General features: G+C 34.6%; 1 protein-coding gene across 5 annotated transcripts in view; it reads right to left on the bottom strand.

The window, feature by feature from the left end:
* The window catches only part of BRINP3 (BMP/retinoic acid inducible neural specific 3), a 338,833-nt gene that overhangs the window by 295,603 nt on the left and 20,412 nt on the right, over window positions 1-22,818 (bottom strand). For 4 of the 5 annotated variants that reach the window (XM_032466775.1, XM_032466776.1, XM_032466774.1 and 1 more), the window contains one exon: window positions 21,290-21,575. In XM_032466775.1, coding sequence (XP_032322666.1) covers window positions 21,290-21,525 — 236 coding nt within the window. In that variant the 5' untranslated portion in view covers window positions 21,526-21,575. Of the gene's footprint in view, window positions 1-21,289; window positions 21,576-22,818 lie in introns of those variants that run through there. The other variant, XM_032466777.1, reaches the window with a different exon arrangement.

The raw sequence follows: 22,818 nt of genomic DNA on the forward strand, positions 1-22,818 counted from the left end.
CAGCAGACATAGGGAAGCTGTTTAGAACCTCACAGCTAAATGGTACAACTGAAATATATTTCAGTAGTGTACGTGAATTTCTCTTATTGAAACTTTGTGACTGCATCCATTTTAAAAGAGATGATTTCCGATTCTCAATGGCATTTAAAGATCACCAGATACAAAAGCAGCGGTGGCATACCACATTTTCTTCCTAGTGCGGAACGCTGAAGTATTGACAAAAAGCCATAATTTAGCTTTATGAAGCAAGGAACTCAATTGTTGTGGCTCTTGCTGTTGAAGCCAATCTATAAAACGAAACTGTTCAACTCCACTGTGTAATTTATAAGAAGTCCAATTAATAGTGCTATAAACTCAACTCTGTTTACTCTGTTCAAATGATAACGTTACAAGGTTTTTTTTCTCAGAAAACTGATTTCTGAGTAATATGACTGATAGAACTACAGGGTAATACATTAATTACTGAAAGTTCTCAGGAAATAGAGAATTTATGACCCAGTATGTATTATCCTTCCAGCTAGAATGTTGGTTTGAGCAGCCACGTCTAAAAGTACAGTACATTCCTGAATTCTCATAACATTATTATTTTTAAATAAAAATATTTCTGGAATTTTAATGGAGATTTTATCTAAATAATAAAATAAGCATGGCTATTATTTAATTAATTGACTTTAAATGAACTTGATGTTCTATTTACGTAGGACATACTCAAATATTTCACGTTTAAAAGATCATATCTCTTACAGAAATTATATTTTGTAAATGTTATAACTTCTTACTTTAAAATAAGTATTTTAATATAACATTAAAATGAAAAAGATTAGTATTTCATTTTCAAAAAAATCTCATGGGAAAATGAATGCACTTGTACTCACAAACTATAATAAACCACCATTTCTTTCAAGAATTTCCTGCTGCATAATTATATTTCTTTTTCTGTCAGATAATGCAAATTACATGAATATTCATCTACAATATTATGCATTTTCTTCTGAAATGTCATTCAAGCATTTATCTGCATTGCTGAAAGAATTGGAAAAAAAACAAAAACAAAAACAAAAATAATTTGCACATAAACCCATGAGACCTAATGGCATTCATTTTTAGTACAAAATAAGAACCAAATGATGCCATTGAAGAGACTGTACTGAAGGTAATGGGAGAATACAGTGACAAAGCAAGCTCATCCCTACAGAAATGGGAAGGATACACTGGAAATAATCAAAACTGCAACTCACAAGTATGTAAGTGCCAGCAGTTCTCTGTAAACAGAAGCCGTGTATCCAGATCTTATTACTGCTCTTATTCACACAGAAGTCAGATTATGCTCCACTAAACATGGCTTTCAGATTTAAATTACACATATCACAAGTCTTAAACACAACATTAAAGTCATGGACTTCTACTGTGATGGAAACAATGGGACACTCAGTTGCCATTTAGAGATTTAGTTCTTCTATTTCCAAAATAAGATACTTTAAGAACCGTAATACGCAGCTGACAATTCATGAATCTGAAACAATCTTCTCACCTTTCTGGGCTATTCAAAATGGGTGGTATTCAGAATCTGTATCACATGCAAAAAAATGGTGAAATTCATGATTTTAATTTGTTATATTTTGACCAACTATCCATCAGAAACTTCCATCTTCCAGGGCTCCGTGAGTGTTTTAGTATTGTGAAAATGGATGAGGGAAACCTGATTTAAAGTGGAGCTGGGAAGCCATGAAGGGAGAGTTTTCACCCACCTACCCCTGTCTCGGCTTACAAGGCCAGCAGGAAGAAAGATTTCCTCGGTCCACAGAAAGACAGAACTGCCCATCACTGGCCACTGATGTAAAATTGCCACACACGGACTCTGCTTCTCCTCCAATGAGCTTTTGTTCAAAACAACTTCCTCCAAGAACCTAATAAAAGCTAGCCTCCCCTTTGTCTCCTTGGACTTGCATAAGGTATACCATAGCTCCCCTGATACTCCCTAATATAAGCCCACCTTTGCTTAATAACAATGGCCGTGGATGTTAAGGTCAACAGTGCCTACAGTTTTACAAAGAAGAAGTGTATTCGGGGCAGACACTTTTTGAATGAGATGAGAACTATCTGCTTTTGCTTGCAACTCTACTGTCAGTCGTGAAGAGGTGGGACTAAAGTGGATATTAAGGCTTCTGTCTCTACAGGACTAAACAGAGACGTGAGTCTGTTTTTATACTCCTCAGCCAAAGTCGATTTTAATCCATCTGTGGAAATCTGCTATGAGAATTAGGAAAATAACAGACCTGCCAAAGCTGAGCATTAAACTTCCAAATGTTGAAACTTATCAACTTGCAGATAATGGTCACATCTGGTACTTGGGACAGCAGCATCAGATAACTTGTTCATGTTTATTTAGGAACACAGCTAATAATGTCTGCTTTTAATTTTGTTGAAAAACACATACTTTATATGACCCATTGAATAAACATGAATAATCAAATCAAACTGTTTAAAAGGAAAAGATATAGATTAACAAGCTTTAGAAAATGCTGTTTTGTTAACAGGATCACTCCTAAGGGATTGCGAAGTTAGGGATATTGTTCCAAATCAGATGTAGACAAAGTGGAGACATTTGTATGTCTCCTATCACTACCCTGGATCCACGTCTTCATCTAGTCATTATACCACTGTAAGTCTCACAGCTGCTTTCCTTGTTTCCACTGACATTGCCTCTCTAATTCATTATCTTCATGGTGCCAAACAATCTTTTAAAAAGTAAATCGGATCAACCACTATCCTCTGGTTGTAAACTATCAGCAAACTCTCCTTGCATTTAGAGTAACACCTGAACTCAACTCTGGCACTCAAAACACCCAAGATCTAGCTTCTGGGTCTCTCTCTGAACTCATCTATCACCAGTATCTGACCCTCCAAGGTCTTCCAAGCCCTTCCTCTGAAAAACAACTCTGTGGTTTCCTCTGCCTGGGATGGTCCTTTTCCTTACAGCTTTTGTATCGCTCATGCTCATTTTTGAGATCTCAGTTCAAGTATCACATTTCAGAAATATCTCTCCTTACTGTTAATATTGCTAACACCTCCTTCCTAGCGTTCCTCTTTCAGTCTCCCAGGTTCCTTCCCTTACAGCAATGATCAGGATCCAGAACAGTGTATCCCATCTGTCAGTCTATCTCATTCCATTCACTGTCTTCTGATCTCCAATTCTCCAGTGAGTAGTTACACATTATTCTCGTAATTATTCCTTTCTATATTTGTACTCACTTATATTTACCATATAAAAACTTTACCTTTTGGTCCTGTTAATGGACACGTTAAGTCTTGCCACATTTTTTTGAAAAGTGAAAAAGGGATGTGTTTACTATAAGAAGTAGAATTATGTGGAGTGAGGTGCTTTGCTAGTCTATCCAAACGCTGGCGTAGGACAGGAAGTTCTCAATTATCCACATTCCAGATTTCTGTGAAATAGAAGTCGGTTACATCGGTTAAAAGTTATAATTCATGTAAGTGCTAGAGACCACGCCAGGAACAATGTAATTGTATATGTGCTTTTGTTTTTCAAGGAAAATTTCATTTTGCCCTAAAGCAGTGGCTCTTGGGTGGATGTGGGTGTGTGTGTGTGTGTGTGTGTGTGTGTGTGTTGTTAGTTGCTCTGGCATGACACTCCTTCCCCATCTTGGAACTGATTGAGGGTCCTAAAGAGCTTTCGTCCATGTGGGTTATAATGATCAATAATTCCTATCCTAGAGATTAAAACTGAGAAAATTTTAAAATACATATTTATTGATTCATTTAAATATAGAAAGATGAGTGCATCTGATATTACTGTGAATAATGTCTCAGCATTATTATGTAATTAGCTTTGACCTCCGGAAGCCCTGAGATTCGTCGTAAAGGGAAGTGTCAGATCGAGAATATTGAACAAGCATAATAAAGGACAGTAGAAAGTGAATTCCATTGCCTTGGTTTATAACACCCAAGCCTGGAAAGCTATGAAATGTGTTAAACAGTTGCAAAGTTTTTTTCAATTCGATGGGCCTCCTTCCTTAGTTTACAGAATAATGACTTTGTTATACCCTTGACTATTTCAGATAAAGAAAATAGGATGATGTTTGTTTGTTTGTTTGGAATGGCTTTACTATTTGCATGCCACAAAAATCAATTTCCTTGTCATTTGAAAATTACTAGTCATGAACTAACAGGAGCCATTTTAAACCTCTAGCATCTACAGACAGATACCGTTTCACTCTGATGCTTGTCTGAAGACAGTGCTATAAACTACAAGCCAGAATCTGTATCTTTAACAAAAAGGAACAGCCTCAGAGACTTGGAGAACAGGTGTAAACAGGATACTTGAAACTTCTGACACTTAAAAAAGGAAACATTTGGGTAAAGGTTCTAAATAGACATTGTTCACACAACTCTCAGATCTTATCAGTGGACAATCAGAATTTTCAGAATACTTTTTTAGTAGAGAAGCATGTAGCTTCCTGAAACTGCTAACCCAAGATCCAGCAGACCAAAAAAATAATTTAATAGGAATAAATGAAGAGATGAGAAAAATTTTATTAGAGTTACTTGCTTATTATTGATTTTATTTCAATGTTCAGTCTTCTGGATACAGAAGGAAGTCACCTCTCTGTCTTCTTAAACCATCTAACCCACAACAATATCATAATTTATGTTTTTGAAAGCTAAAATAAAGCTTTTTACCATGACATCTGGTTCTCACTGACCCTTCAGAATTCAGACTCTCTCTTGCTGTCTCCTTTCTTTTCACAGCAATATATTTATTTGCAAAGGTCAGTAAAAACCTGTCCTCTTTCTTACCAGGATTTAATTCAGCAAATCAATTGTATAACCTAAACCTTACTGAAGTGTCATATTTGTAGTATAACAAGGTTTCTTGTTTAAGAAACACATGGTGGTTGTACATGTGGAACCAGTTCTCACAAAGCCTTTCCAAGAAAATTAGTCTAATTCTTGAAACCTCCAAGTCCTACAGGTGGTAAGGAGGGTTTCTTCTTGTCAGGTTAAGAACTACAAGTGAAATCCACCAGAGAAAGTCTCTTGGACTTGGTGTCTTGGTATAGGGATAGCAAACAGCCAAGGCTATTAAAAGTCCTATCCAGACAGAAAGTAAATGTGTGACCTTAATGATTGTTCAATATTGCGTGCCTCCAGTATTGCAAGCAAATTCAAGGTCTGTTTGGAAAATTAACATCCTTGCTGCACCTTTGTCAACAGTCAAGCCAAACCTAACAGGGTATAGCCTCTTTTGCAACCAAGGATCTCTCATTGAGATTTTTATGATCACCAAGTGGAGACAGGAGAGAGTGTAGGAACAAAAGATAAATGACTTTGAAATACACCAAAAATATTATACTGGGCATCTTTAGTGGAAAACGAGGCATAGTCCAAACACACCTTTCAAGGTTATTGTATTCTATGAGAACTCTGCACTTCCCATACAGAGCCTTTGAGCTTTTCACAGCTCGCAAGTTTTAGTTAACTGTCAGCAATGCAAAGGACTCTTGTTCATAGACATGCAAATAGCTTTTGTAAGGTAGGAAGACAATTAATTATCCTCTCCACCAAGGCATAAAACTAGTTATGCATCTATTTGTAAATTCATTTCAGTATTCTTGATTGAATTCTTCTTTGAACCAGTTATAATTTCTTACTAGTTTCCATTAATTGACAAGTTAAATAAATTTTTGTACCTGTTTATATTTCTATGCAAGTCATACACTTTTCATAAAACAATATTTTAACACAGGCATGGATTGAGAAATAATTTCCCTAGGTCGATATAGATAAATGGGAATTACAATATTACTGAATCAGAAGCAGCATGCTTTTTTTTTGTCTTGGTTTTGTTCTGGTGTACTTACACCAATCCTTGAGTAAACAGTTCCAGAGCTAAGGATCCCAAAATTTATACAGCCAACAGTCTTTCCTAGAAGACCAATAATCCTGCGCTCTTCTTGGATAAGCAGTACTGATACCTTATAGGATAAATTTACCCAGCCTAAATTATCATTCCCCAAAGACGAGCAAAAAGGAGGTCCAAATTTGCATCTCTTAATATTTGATTTGAATGATTTGAATGCTATTTGAATGATAAATGGCAAATATGTGAGACAAATAACAGTACTTAATAATTCTTTAAAAAAAAATTTTTGTTCTTAAGTAAAAGTGTACCTAAAAAAATTATCTGAATAATTCACCCTGTGCAATATAATAAATATAATAAATACAGTTGATTGAAACTCTTATTAAGCAAGCAGAATCATGAGACAGTGGGCTCAATTGTCTGGCTGCAAATAAGCAAATGACTTGGTATGAACTACAGACACCCAGTGCAATCTGGTGGAAGCTTTTATTGTATTATTATTATTATTATTTTTATTATTATTGTATTTATTGAGCATATATTATGTGCAAGACCATGCTGGATCTACGATAAACAAGATATACTTGCTTTCAGAAAGCTGATAGTCACAGATAATTCTGTAAGATAATTAAACAATTACAAGATATATGTCTTACAAATTCTACCCTTTCAATGATGACAAATTTTCACCTGAGAACTGTGCAAAGCATTCTGTGTAATCAGTGCTGTTTAAAGTGGCTGCTTGTTTTCACAGTGTTTTTCATATTAATTTTTTTTTATTAAAAATATAGGCGAATCACTGGATTTCTTCAGCAAGATGCCAAGATGACACACTATATGTGAAAATATCTGGGCTCTGGTCCTGCTGCCTACGTAATTTATTTTACTTTTCTATGCTACATTTTGCACATCTCCAATAAACCACAGAGTTCTAAGACACAGGCGCCTCTATGCAAACATTATCCTCAGCAACGTAATTGTATTATTCCAGGAAATTCTTACCCAGGAAGGTAAGTGACAAATAACTGTCTTGTCCATTGCAAGATCCTCCTGATAGACTTATAGACTCTTCAATAGAAAGCATCAAACAGTAGTTTATTGCCCACACTCTGAGCCCCTGGCCTCAAAAATCTCCCATTGCTCTGTCCATTAGTCCTAAATTATCATATCCAGGGTCCTTATCCAATCTTAATCAAGCCTCATACTACCCACATTGACAGACCCACTTAAACAAAACTATAAAATCTCAGTAATATTCCCACTTTATCTTCTCTTCTCTGAGACCCTATTAAGTCTCTCCTGTAGAGACGCTCATTTATGAGGGTGGGTGTAAGTTTTGTCTTATCAGCAGGTCATGTTGTTAATACTTTGGAAAGGTAATACTCAACAACCTTATTATTTGTTTAAGTAATTTTTATGGTCATATTTGAAAATGTTTACTGACTTCTTGGTATACAATTTAACTGTTTAAAAATATATCAAAATATAACTGATCCATTGAATTTTACAGGAACAGACTTGTGGACAATATAATACATAGAGGTGGAGTAAATAACATTCCATGGAATTTTGTTATAATGTTTTCTTCATAAGATATACAGTGCAACTATAGAAATAACGCCAAAACAAATATTAGGGAGCTGCAATTATATAGAGGTAGTTTTGCAAAAGTATTTGCTTCACTCCTCAAGATACTACACTAAACTCAAAATGTAAGATGAGGAGATTCTAAATTAATGACCCCTAAGATCTCTGGGAAGTCCAAGAGTTATTTTAGAAACATTTTTTGATCATTGTATAATATGAGACACAACCTTTAGATTCTTTGACAAAAATTATAAAAAATAACCAAAATACTGTAATTTTATTAAAAAACAATGTAGACTAGGACCCTAAATATAATTTTAAACCATATATTCATTTGTTTAGACATTAGATGACCCTATAACAGCCTGTCTCTCTTTCCCTTCTTCTCTTGTTCTGTCTTATCACCCCTCTCTGTATATAAACTGTACTAAAATCAACACTAGTATTTTGAGGTCTACCTGTATTCATTTTTGCCCCCTAGTTGCCTAGGAATTGAGCAGGTCTTCTCTTCCTCTCTGATTTGAAATAACACCTTCTATCTACTCTGTTCAACGGTATGATTTTCAGAGGGGTGTGCGCATGTGCGTAAACACAGACGAGGAGAGGTTTGGAAGAGAGTATGTTTCTTTGCTTTGACTCTGAAATAATTCAGGGAAACAGACATAAAGATAAAAGTGAGTTACACACACTCAACCTCACCCTCTTCCTAGGAGAGAATAATGTGTCGCTCATAAGTAGGCATAACGTTCACATGAATATTATAATAAAGAAATGAAGAGTATTTCAGCTGACATTGGCTCTCTTAATATAAAGTGTTTTTATGCGGTTTGAGTTTCCAATTCTAATTTATTTTGAAGTTTAAAATAGCAAAAACAAGGCATAAGACTCCTTGATATTTAATCAAATATAAGCCATATGTCAAAAACCGGATCAAGAGTAACGTACAACATGGTAACTATTAATAATATTGTATTTCACATTTGGAGGGGGGCTCTGAGAGGGTGGATTCTGAGTCCTAATCACAAGGAAAAAAAATTGTGACTATGTACGGTGATGAACGTGGATTAGAATTATTATAGTGGTCATTTTGCAGTGTATACAAATATCAAATCATTATGCTGTACACCTAAAACTAATATAATAAAGTATATATACAATCAATTAAAAATAAATCAATTATACCTCAATAAAAAAGAATCTGTTTTAAAGCAGGAGAAATACTAGTTTATTATTATTTTCTATTGTAAGATCTGTGTGTGTGTGTGTGTGTGTGTGTGTGTACTCTGAATGAATTAATGGTGGAAAGTTGTTGAACTGCGTGATGATCTAATTTAGGAGTATAAATGAGGCCAGAAGCAGGAAGAAGGTAACTTGAATGTAAGGTCTAAACAGTAAATGTGGAGACTGCCAAGGAAGGACTCAAGTATGGGCCTGATTCTGGTGGTGAAGATGCCAGAAAGAGAGGGAGAGAATCTCAGTCTCATGCAATATAATATAAACCTCATATCATACCAGCAATAAATCCTGTTTCTTCTAATAAGGCACCTGAGTCCATAATATGGGTAAAAACAGGACTCAAGATATTAAGTTCCTGTGTCATGGGCAAATTTTTTATTCCCATTTGAACTTCTTTCCATTGGGGAAATGAAAGGATATTCAGAATGCCTTAGTTTTGGTTTTTTTTGTTGTTTTTTTTTTTTTTCAGAAAAATACGCTGAATCAAACTGCTTTAATCTGAAATATGCTAACATAACATCACACTTAAGAATCTTACTAGCCTACTAGTTGCTCAGGCAGATGTCAAAGTCATTTTTGAAAGCTAAAATATAACGTAAAATGCATTCATTGAATGCTTTCGAGTTTGATTACAGAAAGCCATTATTTGGATTCTTTATAAAATAAAAAGAAATCTATTCACATGACTTGTTAAAACTACATAATAACTAAACTATCACGGCAGCATCAACAATGAACATTTCTTTACCTTCCAACAGATTTAATTTTTTTATTTATGTATCTCAGATTATTTCAATATCATTCTCCTTCCAGAAGCAACTAGGATGATTCATCTTGAAAAATTACACATGAATTTCAGGAATTATTTCCTGGAAAAATCTGAGATCTTTATATTCAGGTATAACGTTCACTAAGTAAAATTCTTTAAATCACAGAACTATATTCAAAACAAATCCAAATATTGATCCAAAAGAAAAATATGCAGTCAGTTCTATGACATATTTACATTTAGTTTCTATATTCCATGATAATATTCTACATAATTATTAACATTATGAAATAGCTTCTGTCAAAAAAGACCAGCAAGGACTTTGCTTCAGTGAAGTCTCATAGTGAGAAATAAACTTATAGAATTTCCTGTCATACTTTTTACCAGATGAGGACTCAAGAGACATGGATGGATGATATAATTTTATACGTTTATACAAAAAGTAATCGATAGATGCTGAACTTCAGTGCTGTAATGCCAATTCATCTTCTCTCTACCCTACTCAGTTGCTTTTACCTCTATTATGTGAGCAGGATTAAGTTAACATAATGCCAAAAATAAGTAGTTTAACTCTTTAAATTAAAGGTCAACTAAAAAAAAAAAGATTTCAAAACTTTTCAGTAAGTACAAGGATTACAAGGTCACAACCTAAAAATAAGGATTTGTGAATATAATTTCAATGTCTCAAAAAGAAAAGGAACGGCCTAGATTTAATTTTACACATGCTTAGAAAGTTAGAAAAGAAAGCTAATAGGAAAATCCATTTAATTTCCTCCATAGATGGGATTGTTAACCTAATAGGTCAACGAATAAGCTGGGATTCTGTAACACATCTGAGTGCTATCTGGGGAGGTGTGCAGGAGGTTGGGGTTTGCTTGATAGATGGTATGAACCAGACTCTTTCGGGGGTAATCTGGGAACAGGGGCCTCTGGGACCCAGGGCACTCAAAGTGTTTCCCATCCCAGGACTCCTCCATCACCCCGTAGAACTCTCGAGATCCCACAAGACCAGGCTCCCTCTGGGAAGAGTCGTCTCATTAGCCCTGATTCCTCTGTCCTCAGAGCTGCCCCGGGTACTCAGCACATCCCAGACCTTCCTCTCCCAGCTCCCCCACCTAGACTTACTCCCCGCCACACACCTTGTGCGATCCAACTGTTCCTTGTTTGCATGTAACACGGTCAGAATTAATATCCTAATGGAGGGAGCTAGAGAAAAGCCTGGAAGTTAATACAGAGACACAGGTTTTATTTGAAGCCCTTGAAGTCAAACGCATCTGAGTTGAGACTTTTTCAGATTTCAGAGGGAAATAAGGTTACATAGTGTACCTCATGGAATATCTTCAGTGAAGTCTGTCATCAACCCACAATCAAATACATCAGTGTCTCTGAAATGCAACATCTGAATACTTGCATTAAGTATAATTAAATCTATAGCCTCATGTCTATCCAGGGCAGGCAGGTTTTGAAGCCACATACATTTATAGAAAATGGCTCATTTTGAGAGCTTTGGGATTTTGGTATTGTTGATAAACGGCTTTGAACATTTACAAAACTTTGATATGTTTCTAGTTGGAGGGTTTCTCCTGATGTGGTTGAGAGAGCAATCTATTTTTCCTCTTATTCGGCTACACTTTCTATTAGTCATGCAAAGGAAGATATAGGAAACTTTCCTTTCAAATGTGCACATTTGAAATAAAACAGGATGTTGTATTACAATGTTCAGGAACAGAAGATTCTTGACATGCCCATCCAATGGGTCAAAAATGTTTTTATACAACATAATGTGTATGTGCAGTCAAACTGTAATAATTCTATATAATAAAACTGGAAAAAATGTTTTTATATAACATTGAATGAGATATGGACACACACGCAGCGCTCTTGGCAGTGGGAGAGTCAATTTGTACCACGCAAAGAGCATGCAGTGTGATTTCTACAAAACTGAAGATAAATGAGATGCCTGAGAACTGTGATACGAATAAACACTAAAGAGGTAGATTTGGTACAGTGGTTAGAAGATGCAAGCTCACAAATTCTGGCTCTTCATCAGGAAGGCATGCCTAAGAGTCACATGTGTTCATCCGCTGATTCACTTATCTTGGAATGGAGTGAGTTCTTAATCATTGGAGTTGGAGATTTGCAGATACTAACTAGCATATATAAAATAGATAAACAACAAGGTCCTACTGTATAGCACAGGGAACTATATTCAATATCCTGTAGCAACCTATAATGCAAAAGAATATGAAAAGGAATCTATGTATGCACATGTATGACTGAAACATGCTGTGTACCAAATATTGATACAACAGTGTAAACTGACTCTACTTCAATTTCAAAAAATAAAGAAAAAATGGAAGGAGGAATGGGTTAATAACCACTTGACAGTAAGAAGATTATACAGGATGATTTAAATATCATTGATCTGAATAGATGAATTTTAAAGGCATTTTTAATCATTAAAGTCTGATTTTATGTTTTAAAAATTCTACCTTCTGAAAAGATAAATTCAAGAAAGTTATTATCCCTTTTATTTTTATAATAAAAATAGAAAAACATTCCTATGTGCAGCGAATTTAGTGATTACTATTAAAAAAATCACTTTTTATACAATGGATAATCTTTGAAGGATTACATTTTGTAAAGAAATACTTTATAACTTTAGATGGGTGTGTTTCTTTAAATCTAACTTTTATTACATTTTGGGCTAATAGTTGTGTGTGTCTTTAAGACAAGACAGTCAGCACACAAGGCCTCAGCCAGAGCCTTCGCTAATTTCAGGCTGACAGGGAGGCAGTTTAATTAGCGAGCTGCTAATATCTATTTAAGTGAGCAGCCAAGGAAGTGTCTGCTAGAAAAAGGACACGCAAACGCATGACAAGCCATTCTTTCTGCCTCGTTCAGCTGTGTCAAAAAGGAAGAGAACAAGTATCCTGTGCGTATGTGCAAAAGAGGGAGATTATCAAAAAAAAAAAAAAAAACACGTAAAGTCAGACACAAAATGTAATCATATGTCAGTGAAACACACATACTGAGTTTTTGAAGTACTGGTGCCTTAATAAACTTGTACACAAATGGACTACTTCCAAAGATTGTGAAACCTCTGTTTCTTGACTATCGACAAAACATTCAGAAAAGCTTTGATAATTCTTTAACAGCAATCAAAGAGCATGAAAATGTCTCCTTTGCCTACCATCAAGGTATAAGTTTTTTCAATTAAACTAAAATGGTTTATTAATAGTTGCTTATGTTTGTTGATACAATAAATAATATACTTTTATATTGCCTTTGTTTACTGGACTATTTAGAGAAACAGGTGCAAAGAAAATTAAGACTATATGAACATCCTTTGCGTCATTTTTTTCAACCAACATTTGTTGAACATCTATGTGTTTCATACATCACTTCAATCTGAGAAGCAAATTTCATGGACAAATATTAGTAATTAATTAATGTAAGGCTCTTCTCTAGGCTGAATAAATTTCAATGGATAATTTTTACATCCTAGGGCACATTATGGAATTATGATTCCAGCTGAAAATAATGGAGAAAATAAGCAATTTGCAGGAAAAGTAATCTCAAAAAAGTTAAAACCTGCTATTTCGATAAAAGAATGATTTAATTATAGATATTGAATAAATAAAATCTATGAAAAAACATAAATATACAGTATAAATTTCAGCCTTAACTTTGGAAAGTACAATTTCAAGGTGAGTAATCTTTTACTGTTGTTCATTTTATATGCTTGTTAAAATAAAAAATAGTATCCTAATCTTAATCTTATGACTAATATTTTAAAAGTTGGAAAAAATTTTTATATACTGCAACTAAATAGCAATTACTTTATAATAAGACAGAAAAGACATAATACATGCCATTTTAGGACCTTTTCTTACTTACATTGAGAAAAATAAGGCGAATGACTTTTTATTCATAACAGGCCTTTTAAATATGCACAATACACACACACTCAAGAATAAAAGCCAAAGGAATCCCTGAAAAAGTAGCCTCTAATTTTAAACTTTGCATTTCTGGAATAGTGCCCAATAAAAAAATGCATGTTAGCAATTCAAGGGGCCCAGAACAGTGATAACAGAGGGAAACAACACTGATGATTTTGGCAATTACAGCTGGAAGAGGACCACAGAGACAACAGCAGTGAAGAATCAGAATGCTTGGAAAGATGAAACTAGAGAGAGAGAAATAATCAAGTAAATTATTTATTTGAGTATCAGAGAAACCACAATTGTTATTTCCTCTTCTGTAAATAATTGTGTGAACTAGGAGTCCCATTCATTTTTTCCTTTTAATAGAAACAAACATGAATCCAGTATTAGACTACATATTATGTACAAATTCTATTAATTGTTACAAAGTGTGTCTTTTATTTATAATTATGAGATTATATACAATCCCCATTAAGAACTAGTTTTTTTTCTGAAAGTCGATTTTAATTCCTAAGGCCCTGAATAAATATTTCTGTTTCATTCCTGACTGAAACTTTCCCAATGTCAACGAAAGGATATTTAAAGTATGAATTCATATGCGTATCTTACTGTGAATTAGAACTGAACAACAAAAATTTTAATTGTGATTTAATCTCAAAATTAGAGAAGTATAAACAGAGTTGTCGAGTAGATGTATTCAATTAATTTAGGCTATTTATGTATAAAATCACAACCTAGAATACTCTCCTTAATTTATTACTGTGCTGTAAGGTGTGTTAACAGACTAATGGAATGATTTATAGAAAATCAACCAACTAGGAAAAACAGCACTCTTCTCACCATGGCCTCTTCAATATATCATATAAGAAATAGAAAAGAACTGGAGTGATGGGAAGAAGGGAAATTATGACAAAATTTATGTTTCAGTATGCACAAACACAAAATAATGAGAGATTCTTAGATCCTATTTAAAAAGCAGTATTTAAAAGTGGCTTTTGAAAACGACAGAAGAATGCAGATAGAAGAATTAACCACACTTGGTTTTTGTTTTAATGCTTATCTATCTGTTCTGATATTTTTCCATTTTGTTTTTGGGATTATAGGCATTGATGTTTGAACTCAAAGGATCTGTAGAGTTCTAGAACACCCTTCACTTTACAGAAGAGGATACTGAGGTCTAAGAACTTAATTAAGAAATCGGAGATAACACAGCTGGTTTGTGACAAAGACAGAAACAATTCATGTCTCCTTGCTGACATTCAAGAGAGGACAATTTCAACAGGATGAGCGTTGGCTTTGAAATCAAGCAACCCAAACTTAAAGCCAGTAGCTTGCTCTATAAATATAAAGACAAAAGAAATACAGAAATAAAATAAGGTCTATAAAATTTTTTAAATAAAATAGAAAGTAGAAAGGCTCTGCCTTCAAGGCATTCATAGTTCAGAAAAGTCAACAGGTGGTTTTAGAGCAATCTCGTCAGTTCAATGACAGATGTTCAGAGATAGGAGAGGTAAAGAAAAGCGCAACAGGCTTCTGTTTTTGCTTTCTTTATCTATAAGTTGAGAATTATTAAATTAGGGTAGTTTGGAGGATTGAATGACATACATATAAAGCATATAATATGCTTTATATGTATGAATTATATATAAATTATATAAAGCATATAATAAGCTTATAATATGACATACATATAATCACATAATGGATATACAGAATTTAGCGCCATCTTTTTCCCTTTCCTTGTCTACACTATATATAGGTTCCATAAAAACTTCTGGCTTATTTCAGTTCTTCTTTGTGATATAAAGTTGTTTTATTATAATTATTTTTAAAATAGGTGCTAAGGCTCAAAGAGTGAATACAATTCATTTTTCAACTTTACTTTTAACTTTTATTTAAATAATCCTGCTAAATTCTTATAACTTTATTGTTAATTATTTGGAAGTGGCTTTTCAAGTACCTGATATAGATCTCATCTTACTATTTTGAATGACATTTACAATTTTGACTGATCATATGAATTTAGCTCATTATAGAAAAACGTAAGGGAAAAAAATCTATAAAACTTTCCAACCAGAGCTATATTTGGAAACATTTACTTGTAGTCTTTTTATTCTGCATGTTTATACATTAAAAAAGTAACATCATAGAAATATCATGAGCCCTATTTTCTGTTTTTTGAGTTTTGAGGCTTTTTTGCATGTTTTGTTTTACTTTGTAACTGGAAGAGTAGGAAGAGAATTTTTCATAGTATTAAATACCTTTGCAAATAAAATAATACTTAATGCCATTAAATCTCTTTGAATTTTCAGTTTCATGAGCAAATACTTGAATTGCTTTAAACTTAGACACCAAATAATTAGTTTTAGGGCTATGTGGTAAGAATTCAACAACCCTAAAATGTAGGACTGTATCGTGTTTGAATTCTTTTTAATAAATAAAACTTTATAAATATCCCCTGTATGTTTTTATGAAGTATGTTACGTGTTTAGCACAAAATTCTATATATTGGTACAATTTTACTGAATTCAATACTTAAATTACCTGCCTTTTCCCAACCTTACACTGCTTTTTTTATGGTCTATTTTATCCATGAAGAATAAGGATGGTAAATTAAAATTTCATAGTTATATTTTTTAAATTTCTTGTACAAGATCTAGTATAATATACTATTCATTAAACAGTATTATATGGATTTTAAGAGAATTGAATAGCTCTTTACATTTTTATGACCTTTTATGTTAGATATAATTTTGTTTTAGGTAATTTTGCTATAAGTAGCATATTCAAAAAAATATTTTAATCCAATTACAATAATTATTTTTAGAGTTTGAAATACTTACATTTATTACATTAATTATATTTTTCTGCAGTCACTATTTAAAATTACATTTATCATTTCATTTAATCTTTAGGTTTTTTTTATGTTTGTTCTTACATGTAGTAGGGAAATTTAAGACATAATGCTGCTTTTTATATCCACCTGTTGTTACCCTTAAGGTTTGCAATAACATTTAAACTTATTTTTTCCAGTTCCTACTTTCAGAATTTAAATAAATATAATTTCTTAATCTCCACTTAAACTTTTCAAAGATTTTACTCAATCTTTAACATGGCCCTTCTTCTAGGTATTTATTTATAGCATCCAAGCTTCTAAATCCAGATGATTTAAACTTAATGCTAAATACTGTAACTCCAAGAATTGTATTTTAACATTTCCGTGCAGTTTCATAACCGTATTTTACACGTAACTCTATGTGCAATGGTTTTTAATGTGGATTTTATTCCTGTTGCTGAATTTATCTGCAGTAGTACCTGACCTTCACCCAATTCCTTTTTGTTTTCAAAGTGTTCTTTCCTTACCATCTCTTTTGTTTTGCAATTGTCATAGTTTCTTACAACCCACTGATAAGGCAAAATGTGCCTGTGTATATACGCTTGGGGAGGGGTCATCTCTTCCACCAAATCTTTATGATAAAGCCTTATTTCTTTCATTCTGCCATTTTTTTATTTGTTCCCTTCTTCCTTCAATAAGGATGATCTCCCCACAACATGACAGGCACACAGTCATACACTGCAAGCCCAAAGGTGCCATGACTGTTTATTTTATTTATGTCATGTGAAATAGGTCTATCAATACCAAGATGTTGCTTAGAGACAGAGAGTATGAGTCACTTTTTCCCATTCACTCTTTGGTTTGCAGGAGAGCGCAGTGGAGTGTAGAGGTTTGGGCTTCATTGTCAATGTGTGGCTGTCTTCATCTGAGGCAGGATTTACACTGGCATTAATTTCTCTGACAGTCTAAACAAAAAAGTCCATGAGAAACTCTATTTACTGCATTCTGAGCTCTTCCTTCTCCTGTTCCAAATTTACTTCTGAGAGCCCGTGTCACCGATACAAATCATCAGTGTCAGTAATCACCTTTCTTCCTAGAGTTGCCATATTTTGCAAACAAAATACATGGCAACCAGTTAAATTAGGATTTAAATAAATAACAAATGATTTTTTTGTGTGTAAGTATGTCCCACATATTGCATGAGACATACTTGCCTGGCAAAATCTCTACCTACTACACTATTTTTGGGAACTACCATCTCCAAGTGGAGTGGGAAAGAAAGAAAGCAATCGTTTATACTCTGGCTACATCCTGTAGCAGAGAGCCACACGGTTCCTATCAGGCACCAGATCTGGGGTTTCTGAGTAGAAAGGTGATGACAGTGCTGGGGCTCACGACAGTATCCAAGGTAAGCATCACCTTTGTCAAGACCATCAGGTTTGCTCTCACTTAATTATTAAAATGTTTGCTAATCATTGATTCTTGTAACCACTGAAATGTTTAGAAAACATTTCACTGAAAAGATCACATTTCTGTGTTTCTCACAAGGCTACCCAAATTTCAGAGGCACTTACTCAAAGTTAACTCTTCCCCACACACTATTTGATTATATTCGTCAAGAAATGTCCACAAATATATTTTTTCTAGGCTATCTTACCCTTTCCAAGTCATCTTTGAAATGTGATTTTTCTCAGGGAACATTACCAAGAAGACCAATAACGAACAGAGTTTATCTCAATTGTCTCCTAGTCTCACTCAAATTTTACTTTGAAAAAATATTGTTCTCACGACGCAAGCTAAGTTGCAGCAATATAACGCATCTTAACATTATTTTTAAAAGTTATGCAAAAAGTATCATTTCCCCCTGATTCACTTGCGAATGTGGTTAGCAAAGAATGATAGAAGTTAGAAAAACAACAAAAAAAAACCCCACAATTTTTATTTTCTAGCAATGTATCTGAAGATTTACATATGTGAAATGTCTCCTATATGGGAATAAAATATCACCCCCTATCTGATCTTAGAATTCCTATTTATGGTTCAAGATAATACTAGATGGGAGTTCCTGGTCCAGAGCATCTGTAATTTATTAAAAGGATGAGGATTTCCATGGCCTGGAAAAATCATGCATTTGCCGTGGGTGTACTGCCTGAGGGTGTTCCTAGAACATAATTAATTGCAATCTTAAGGCTTCAACTTCTTAAGGGGCCAAGTGTGCTCCTTGCTATGCTTCAGAGCGGGCAGGATTTCTCAAGGCATAGTGCATTTTTTAAAAGTGAGAAATGCCTGTGCTAAACCCCACCATCAATCTTTAGCTAAAAGATGGCTGAAAACCCAGCTTTTAATATTTAACCAAATAACAACTTAAGTGCCAACAAGCTCATGCTAGGCCTTCAATTCAATGATCTACTCATAAATTAATCACTTCTTAAGTCATAATGCAGCTTCAGAATAAAACCTAAAAATACTTCATAATACACTTTAATTTCAAATTTTAAATATAAGCCTTGATAGTTGACAAAAATGTATCCTATCAAGAAAAAAAAAAAAGGTACTTTTTTTTCTTCAAGCCCTGACTATGATTCTGGTGATGTTCAATTGTTATAATCGAGGTGAAAAGGAAAATATGTTGCTGGAGATGGAGATAAAATGAAGACAGACAACTGAAAGAGATTTGACCTAATTATTTTAACAGGCTTAATATGTCTTACATTCATAACTAAAGCCTTTCGGATATCATGTCAATGCAATACCTCGCATAAAGGAGCTTACAGCAGTAATAACAGGCACTAGTAGAATTTGGCTGACCACTTTTTTAAATTCTGTGGTCTTTTAAAAGGATAAATCTAGTGCCTTCATATGGAAAAATACTAATTTTCCATCTATGTGTCTCAGATATTCACCAATTCTGTAATTAGAGTAAACATTTGTGAAACATACAGTCTCTAAGAATTATTTTTAAGACAAATATTCAAAACAAAAGTAAAAGCACAACCAAAAATCAGAAAGTTATTCTAACTCTTGGATTTGAGATTCTCTAATATGTCAAAAATAAGGTCAATTTCATTGGGAAAAAACTCAGATCCATAATATCAAATGGAAAGGTGCATAGCATTCTCTGAAATTTGGGGAAATACTAGTTGGACAGATGAAATATTTCACGGGGCCAAGGCAAAAGGAATCCTCATGAGTACATTAGGTTGTCCATTCAACCAGCAACGATCATAGCATCATGAGCCAATGTTTCAAAGGTTGTATCAGAAACTGTAGTCTGACCTGGGCAGGGGGGCAGGGGGGCAAGGGGGCAGGGGGACAGGGACATCTTATTCCCTGATTTATCAAACCATTTCAAGCCACAGTGGTAAAGACACAGGAAGGTTGAGGTACAAGGCTACTGAAGGTCTTCAGGAATAGAGTCCAATGAAGACTACAGGGAATACATGAGTCTTGCAAACAAACCCCAACGCATTGCTTTCCATTACCTTTCACTGCGGTGATCCAAATAATGCCTATTTCATTCAGCCTAGAACCTCTAAAAATACGTCAAGCCATGCTGGCAACTCACAGCCGATCAACCAATAAGCCAAACCACAGCAATCTCACACAAGACAACACCTCAGACCTCTCGACAGAGATGCCCATAGGTCATGGAGACGTGCCATGGCCTCGGTCTGCTTGACGGACTGTTAAAAATCCTCTTGCAGAGTGCTGAAACGAAGACCTTCTCACAGGCTTAAATTCAAGTAGCTTCACTCAGTTTGTGAAGGGAAGCTGGCTAAACCCACAAACCCATGTAAAAATGAATACAGCTGAAATCATAATATATTGACTGTTTCCTGCTGCATTTCAGAAAGGAAATCTTTCATATTCGTCATTTCATTTGAAAAAAATTGAGTAAGTCTTTTTGTAGACTTATGACAGTGCTCTGGCTGCCTGGACTACGGGATTTCATCTTTAAACACACACACACACACACACACACACACACACACACACAGCAATCACTGTGTAGTTGTGTGATGCTTTATGGAACTTGTTCGGCACCCTCAGTCTCTTCTGTAAGTATGCATTTTTGCTGGTGGGTTTATACATTTCCTACAATGCTGTATAAAAGACTACAGACAGACCAGAATTACAGTGCCCTCTGGTGCACATATAACATAAGATAAAATATTTCTGTAACAGTATCTACATAGATATGGTCACAAAAATACAAAACTATTTTCTGCTTCTACATAATTGCTAAACCAATCACTGGGCATCGTAAACCCCTATCATGGAAAACAAACCAAACTGATAACCTTCACAAAACATTCTTTATGGCTTAGATCAATGCAGTCTAGTCCATTCATTCAGGCAATCACTTGCACACCCATCTATTGAATGGATTCATTGGGCCTGGGGGGAGCGGGCAGTCTGTTGGATTTACTGTATGACTCCTTTTGTGTGGCTTATTTAGAATCAAATATAGAAGAGCAGGCAAAGTTATAGGCCACGTAGCTCAATCTCCTCCTTTTCCTTGGCCTTTGCCACCATTTCCTATTTATCCGCATTTTTCTTTTTATCCCATTGCTATTTCCTCCGGCTTCTGCATGTACAATTACCCAGTAAGTAAAAAAGGATGAGATGACTCAACTTCTCAGTGACTAGTAGAAAAAACCATTTCCATTTAAGCTAAAAAAGGTAACGCAGCATGGTAGAAGGTGGAAAGGAAATGTCTTCAAGAAAAGGTCTTTTAAAATGTAGGGTATTTAAAATGATGGGTTAATTGAAATTGACTTTAAGGCAGTGTGGGAGTCTAGAAAATGGGAGTTATGTGCCAAGTGGTCACCATCTTCTAGTTTTCCTATAATAAGCTGCATCTACAAGAAATACTTTTAAATAACCAGAAGACATGACCATGGTGAATGGTAAATGATAACCCTTCTGATAATAACCCTTTCCCATCCGAAACGTTCCCTTCGAGAAACTTATTTATCCACAACCTGCAAGGAAGATACCTCTGCAATGGCTTTGCCTTTGCTTCATACCTGTATATCTTGTATCTCGTGCTAAATCCCTGCCGGCTTCTGTCCACAAAATCTGCGTATTCCTGTGAGCGATGGAAAGGTCCCTTATCAGACAGGAGCCAGTCGAAGGGGCTTGTGGCATGCTGATCCGAAACAGCAGCAACCGCTAAAACCCAGCAATGAAGACTCAGGGCCATCCACTCCCATAGAGCCATCAGAGAGAAGAATTCAGCACCAGCTCTGCGCCGCCATACCATGCTTCCACTGGGGACTTAGAGCCTTCATTCTCTCAGCTGTCCCTCAACACCTAGACAAAATACACAGGCGATCAGTTAGCCCTTAGTTAGCTTCGCTAGCAATTAAGGTGCTAAAGGGGCTACTCTTTATTTTTTTTTTAACAAAATCTACTACCATTGTTTTAAATGAGATGATAGCAAAAGCGAACACTAAGTAGAGCACAATCAATTTTTTCAGAGCTGCCTATCTTTCATCCTTTGGTCCTTTTTGGATTTACTTGGAAAATAAGTCACGTGAGTCTTAACAAGTCTTGTCAGGACAGCATCATGCAGTGGATCCTTAAAGCCTAGAGAGCATCGGTCAGAACTTCCCACGCGTAATTACTGTGCCAGCTTGAATGCTTTATAACGTGGGACACTTTCAAAAGAAATACTGAGTATGTTTAATTATTTCATAAAGTGTATTATAAATTTTAACACTACATGTATATTATTTACTTATTTGGGGAGAAGTTTTTAAAAATGAGTTAAAGATAACAGGTGGTTTATTTCCATAATATAGATAAACTTGGATGGAATAAAACTGTGGGTCTAAGACTATATAAATGAATAAATAATTGTTGTGTGTGTGTGTGTGTTTGCATCCATTTATCCATCCATCATTTATCTATCTCTATATTTAGTGGATGGATGGGTGTGGGGGTGGGTGGGAGTGGAGGCATGCATGTTTGCTCAGGTATTTTTTCCGTTATTCATCAGAGACAAACTTCCCTATCTGTGTAATAGAATCATAATTAAATTATTTCTAGGATGTTTAAAAGATCTAAATGTGCATCTGTGTCTTATTCACAAGATCAGTGGGCACACCTTACAAAATTCACATACACACACACAAATACAACGTAGATTATAGATAAACTATGAAAACACATACATTAATGTTATAAGCATTCAAAAGTAAAGTAACAAAACGTGCCATCCCAGAGTGCGATATAGTATAAATGGCTTTACACATAGCAGCTGATGCACTGTCTATATGCTACACAAAATATTCTACAAATATCTGAATTCAGTTTTACTTTCCATCCCACCAATCTTTTTCAATATTATTATTTATAACACAGAGGACTAAGGAGTATATAAATTCTGACTAATGAGAAAGTGTTGGTTGGGAGTGTTTGGGGTCAGCAAAATCTCTTTAGGAAGCAATCAAAATGCACAATTTTAAGTAAAATATTTTAACAACTGTAGTTGCCATAATTCTCTGGTGTTTGGTTAAAGGAACTGATCATTTTAATTTGATTTTAGTTATAA

The sequence above is a fragment of the Camelus ferus genome, chromosome 23 (genome assembly GCF_009834535.1).
Source record: "Camelus ferus isolate YT-003-E chromosome 23, BCGSAC_Cfer_1.0, whole genome shotgun sequence".
Classification (NCBI taxonomy): Eukaryota; Metazoa; Chordata; class Mammalia; order Artiodactyla; family Camelidae; genus Camelus; species Camelus ferus.